Source organism: Hipposideros armiger, unplaced genomic scaffold, assembly GCF_001890085.2.
Source record: "Hipposideros armiger isolate ML-2016 unplaced genomic scaffold, ASM189008v1 scaffold_43, whole genome shotgun sequence".
Classification (NCBI taxonomy): domain Eukaryota; kingdom Metazoa; phylum Chordata; class Mammalia; order Chiroptera; family Hipposideridae; genus Hipposideros; species Hipposideros armiger.
The window spans coordinates 4,266,121-4,272,464 of NW_017731393.1; the positions used below are offsets into that span (position 1 = coordinate 4,266,121).

Here is a 6,344-nt window from a genome sequence, read left to right on the forward strand (position 1 = left end):
CATAAAATTATTTTCGTTGCTACTCTATAACTGTAATTTTGCTACTGTTATGAATCGTAATATAAATATCTTTTTGTTTTCTGATGGTCTTAGGCGACCCCTGTGGGTCGTTCGACCCCCAAAGGGGTCGAACGACCCACAGGTTGAGAACCACTGATCTAGGGGCAAATATATAATACTGTGCCCTAAATCTGGCAATATTTAAATAGTCATTCATTATGTGAATGGAGGGGGGAGGGGGCATGACATGGGCCTTGAAGCAATGGATTAAGAATATTCAAAACATAGTTGAACTATAATTAAATACTGAAACATATTCAGCCTTAACTAGGCCTTACTTTTCTCATCTGCAAAAATAAGGTCCTGCTGTATTATCTATACAATAAAATATTATTCATCCATAAAAAGGAATGAAATACAATCTACAACATGTATGAACCTTGAAAACTAAGCCAGACACAAAAGGCTACATATTGTATGATTCCATTTAAATGAAATATTCAGAATAGGCAAATCCAGAGAAACAGAAATTAAGATTAGTTGTAGGTAGCGAGGAGCTGGGGGAGAGGGAAATGGGGAGTAACTGCTAATAGGTGTGGGGTTTCTCTTTGGGGTGATGGTAATATTCTGGAATTAGACAGTGGTGGCAGTTGTACAACTGGGTGAATATACCGTATTTCCCCATGTATAAGACGCACCCCTTTTGAAAAATTTGGGGTCTAAAAACTGGGTGCATCTTATACAATGGTTGTAGATTTTCTTACTTGAATTTCCTGCTTTTGATGCGCTTGTGTTTGCGCTCATTGTTGTAGATTTTTTCCCCTTGCATTTCCTGCTTTTTCGTGCTTGTTGTCTTTGTGCTCATTGTTAGCATTTGTTACTGGTCTATTATGGTAGGTTACGTTTTGCCAGTTTCTGCCCAGAAATGGCTCAGGAAAGATTTTCGTACAGTGCTAAACTCAAGTTAAAAGTGATCCAGTTTGCAAAAGTGAATGGAAATCGTGCTGAACTTAAGTTTGGTCCTCCTCCAACTGAGAAAACAATCCGAGGCTGGCTACAGGAAGAAGACACCCTACTGAAAACGCCACGGCAGAAGAAGGCCATGAGAGGTACTATATGAAGACAGTGATTCGTCATCAGACACATATGAGGACAAGCTAATGGTTGGGAGTTTTGTCAGTGATGAATAGTTGTATGAATTTTATGATGAATAAAACTTGAGTTCAGTAACTTTATGTAAATACATTTTCCCCCCCAAATTTCAGGCCCCAAAATTAAGGTGTGTCTTATATATGGGAGCGTCTTATACTTGGGGAAATACAGTAGTAGAAACTATTGAACTGAACAAATATGAGTTATATCAATTGGGGGGGAAAAAAAGCAGATCTCTAAGGATTTTAGACCATTCAGGTCTAAAGCTACATATAGAATATAGAACTACAAGGTTCCCTTGTGGCTGCTGTTCCATTCAAAAGATGCCAATCATACAAGTCACTGTTGCTCTGTGGGAAATTAAAGGAAGATGGCATACAAACAGCAAATGAAACCCGTAAAATCCGAATATCTGGTTTCCACAACGACAGTGGGCTCCCCAATTTTTTTTTTTTAAGCTGAGCCATCCTGCTACCTGTTGGCAGCTCAGCGGCTGCTCAGCTCGGGCTGGACCTGAACCGCTGTTGCTCAGAGCTCAAACTCTTGAGCGAGCTCTTAACCAACTGAGCCACTCGGCCGGCCCCCAATTTTTTTTCTTTTTAAGCCAAGAGGTACTAAAACAAGTAACTAGAGTGTTGAAAACATGACCCTTTATGTACAATTATTTTTCTAAGGACTTCACGTAACTGAGCTTGGCCTTAGGCAGAACTGTCACCTTGCAGCTCATTCTAATCTCAGGGACTGTTTTAGGGAAACTAGTGTAGTTAAAACTCTCCTGCCCAGGATCAAATGAGATTGAGCCATGTGAAAGCAGTGAGCACACTGCCTACCAGTCAAAACACACACACACACACAAATTTAGCTTAACAATTAACCTGCTTTGATTTCTTCACCTGTTATCAATTATCTCATTTCAGTTTTGAAGATGAAACTACAGAGTATTCAGTATTTGAACTTGGGACATGTATGGTGAATCACAAACTATTTAGCTTCTTTTTGGTAATAATTCCAAACCACAAGGACAAGGAAGAGGGATAGTTCACCACAAAGCATGGCTCAGGAATCAGGCCATATTACGTTATTGCCATCAAATATTTACAACCACCTTTATGCACAGAGTGTTCTGTAACACGCCAGACAACTAACTCTTTAAACAATTAGACATTAAAATAAACCCAAACTGTGCAACCAGGTAAGCAGCCACTTGCACATGGGAAGTAATGACTTCTAAATACTGACTTCATTGTAAATTAATTCCCATTAGTCAAGCCCCTCAGGGTATGGAAAAGGGGGTTAACAATTTTGGTAAGATCAAATACAAAACATGTAAAATGCCCTGGTTTTCTAAGTTACTATAAAACCAATGATCATACCATAAGAAAAAGTAAATTTTATGTGGTTAATGTATCTTTACCTAAATATCGAATTTCAAAGGGTATCCTCAGTTCAGCAACTCATCATAAGTAACACCCGCACCCTTATACCATTCCTATTAATAGAAAAACATGGCTGTTTGTCCCAATATGATCAGTGGGCAATCATTCTGAGCTACCAAAACATACAAAATATATCTTTTGATAATCGGTAAGTCCTAAATCGTTAAGGCAGATTTCACTTAAACAGCCCCTGCTAAACTCAACTAGGAAGAGTTCATCAAGGCACCCTGAAATACAGAACCGCGCCTGTTAGCACTTGCTATTAGATTTTGGCAGCAGCTCCGATCCCTTCGCTGAGTCCTCAGTCATGGATCCACGCATGCAGCGTTAGTTATCTTAACTTGGGGGCTTTCAGTACATACAACCAGACTAGCTTTTCAGTCCAAACTTTTCATCTTCTATTTCATTCGTTCCTCTAAATTTTAATAGTCTTTTAAATACTCAAAGGTCACCGCATTTTCAGATTACATCCAATGCTAACAATTTATTAAATAGCGTTCAATTATGGGGGAAGGGTTCTACAACTTAAATTTAGTATTAAAATTTTTTAAATGTAGTATTAAATTTAACCATGACGAGTACTATGTTAACTATGACAGGATTATTCTCAGTTTATTTAATACCCCAGCAACTTAACTAGGTAGCATGTGAATAGGATACCGACACGAAAAAACCCAGCCTTTCGATGGTTATAAAGAACTAAAGAATTTACACATGCCCTAGGTATTTTTTCTGGCCTTCGTTCAAAGCAGTAATAAAATAGTAAAAAGACGCTGTCTAGAACCCCTTTTAAGCGGAAAATAAGGAGTTTCCTATCAAGTAAAAAGCATGCAGAGACTTAAAGTACTCGATTTCATTAACTTAGAGGTATAACTAACCAACCTATTTGCAAAGAACCAAACACTTAAGAAAAAACTTCCGAAAACACAAAGGGCTAAGAATTATCTACAAAAACCCGCGGACTCCCCACTACGTGCCGCGTAGAAGCGCAGGCAGGCCTTGGCCCGCAGCGCGGTGACAGGCCCGCCGACGCGGAGCCCGCACACGCCAGCCCTACGTGCCGCCCAAGTCCCCGCCCCGCCAAGGCAAGCGCGTCCGCGGGCGGGGTCCGGCCTGCGCGGTGCGTGGGAGCAAAGGGCCGCGGCGCCCCCGCCCCTTCCGAAGGCGCCTCCCGGGAGCAGTTGAGGGTCCAGGCAAAGGGGCGGGGGCGGCATGAGGGTCAGCGACGCCCCCTAGAGGGAGGCGGGGGAAAGGCGGCGGTATGAGGCTCGGCCCGCTTCGGGCGCGAGGTCCGCACGCCCCACCAACGCCCTCCCCGCGCCCCGCGCCCCCAGGCCTCGAGGAGAGCCGGCGAGGCGGAGACCGCGGTCAACGAGCCGACGGGCCGTCCGTTGGCCCGAGCTCGCCCCGCCCCACCCGCGCCGCGGGGCCGCCCCGCCCGGGGAAACTACGCCATTGCGGCCTAGCGGGCGGCGCCGCGCCTCCGCCGCCATCTTCGGCTGGCCGCCGCCGCCCGCCGCCCCCGCCGCGGCCCGCCCGCCATCTTTTGGGGCCGCCATACTTGCCCTGCGAAGAAGATGGCGGCGCCCATCACACACATAAAACATGGCTTCCCTTCAAAACAAAAACATCCCGGGGGCCGGCGCGCGCCGGCGCTCACCTGAGGACCACATGGTGACCGAGAACTCGCCCTCCAGGGTCTTGATCTGCACCTGCTTCTGCTCCCACTTCTTGTTGCCCGCGTCCGCGCCGCCCGCCGCCCCGGCGCCGCCGCCGAGGTAGCCCTTCTTGCCGCTCTTCTTGCCGCCGCCCTTCTTGACGCGGCCGCCGCCCGACGACGACGAGCCGCCGCCGCCGCTCTTGCCGGCCGCCGCCACGGTGACCAGCGTCTGCTCGATGTAGTCGTCGTCGCCGCCGGCCGGCGCGGGCACCGGGATGAGGATCTGGTCCTCGAAGCCGTCCTCGGCGCGCAGCCCGTCCGAGTCGTCGCCGCCCACCACCTCCTCGCGCGTCTGCACCAGGATCACCTCCTGGTGGTGGTGCACCTGGGTCGGGTCGTCGGTGACGAGCGGCTGCAGCGCGATCATGGGCGGGTGGTGGTGGTGGTGGTGGTGGTGGTGGTGGTGGTGGTGGTGGCCCGCGTGCCCGTGGCCGCCCCCGCCCCCGTGGTCGCCGCCGCCGCCGTCCTCGTCGTCGTCGTCCTCCTCGTCCTCCTCGCCCACCACCGTGGTCTCGATGGTCTCCACCGGGATGGTCTCCACCTCGATCTCGTGCAGCTCCACGATCTCGGCCGGCATCTCCGAGCCGTCCGTGGCGATGTAGAGGGTGTCGCCCGAGGCCATGGCTGAGGGCTCCGCCGCCACGGCCGCGGCGGCCTCGGCTCCGGGCGGGCGGGCGAGGAGGCGGCCGGCCGTGGGGAAGGAAGGCAGAGGGAGGAAGGCGGCGGGCGGGCGGGNGACAGCAACTTGTCTGTTCCCCTTCCCCCAATTCCCCAGCGCTGTTCCCATCCCCCAATTCCCCAATAAAAAATCTTAAAAAAAAAAAGAGCTCGCTCAAGAGTTTGAGCTCTGAGCAACAATGGTTCGATTCCCAGCCTGAGCTGAGCAGCTGCTGAGCTGCCAACTGGTGGCAGGATGGCTCAGTTAAAAAAAAAAAATGTAGATCTTAAGAAATTTAGTTCATTCTAGTCATTGTTTTTGCTAATGACCTGTTATGGGCACTCAATTTCCCAGCCTTAAAACATACCAACCTTACTAAGCAGACTTCAGAAACCAAACAGACAGAAAGGCCTTTTGTAAATATCCACCCAGGAGTCTGGCATACTTTGAAAATTTTATTTTATTTATTCTTATTCTCTTCCAAAAGCCTAAAATGCTAGTAGGTTGGTCAGGGGCCCTGACCTTCTCCTGATATGGGTTTTTCTTTTCCCACTAGGGAAAGTCAGCTGTTGGTGGGAGGGAAAAGAAGAAAAGGTGAATAACCTAGAGTGGAGTGACAGCAGAGGCTCCCAGAGCTACCAGGCCAGAATCAGGATCTGACTTGGGCAGCCCCGCATGGGGGGGGGGGGGGGGGGGGGGGGCCGGGTTTGACGGGATTACTTGGGAGGGGGTCTTTGGCGTGGCTCCGTGGGATTTTACAGTTTATGGCATCCCTACTTAGTGATAAATAGCACAGTAAAAAAGGAAGACATGGAAATCCACAGAGGAATGGCAAATGGTCAGGAATCAACTGACTGATTCAAATATCAAAAGTTTTCTGGTCTTAGACATTTAACTCAATCCAGCACAAAGCATTTCTAGATTTGGTCTAACAAAAGATAATGAAACTATCAATAGCCTTGAGTGAAGGCCACAATTTCTAAACACCTGAAACCAAGATTTTAAAGCCTCCTTAGGTTTCTGTCAAAACTATTGGGTTGTCGGAAAAGTCGTAACGTCTTTTTTCTGTTTTTCGTAGCAAAAATGCATTATGACAACCCAATAAATGTTTTAAATACTCAGCTTTATCATTAGCTTCCCTACTCAACCCAATGATTTAATTAAGTGGTTCAGTTTATAATAAGCTCTATAAAATAGGCAGTCACTCCTATATAGTGATGATCATCTAGGGCAGCGGTTCTAAACCTTCCTAATGCCACGTCCCGTTAATACAGTTCCTCGTGTTGTGGTGACCCCCAACCATAAAATTATTTTCGTTGCTACTCTATAACTGTAATTTTGCTACTGTTATGAATCGTAATATAAATATCTTTTTGTT

The 6,344-nt window shown here is 47.5% G+C and overlaps 1 protein-coding gene across 1 annotated transcript in view; it reads right to left on the reverse strand.

Annotated features, from left to right (window-relative positions):
• YY1 (YY1 transcription factor) overlaps positions 1–5,021 on the reverse strand; it is a 33,110-nt gene extending 28,089 nt beyond the window's left edge. Inside the window, exon 1 of the mRNA XM_019639265.1 lies at positions 4,249–5,021. Coding sequence (XP_019494810.1) covers positions 4,249–4,930 — 682 coding nt within the window. The 5' untranslated portion in view covers positions 4,931–5,021. The remainder of the gene's footprint in view (positions 1–4,248) is intronic.
• Positions 5,022–6,344: the final 1,323 nt, after the last annotated feature.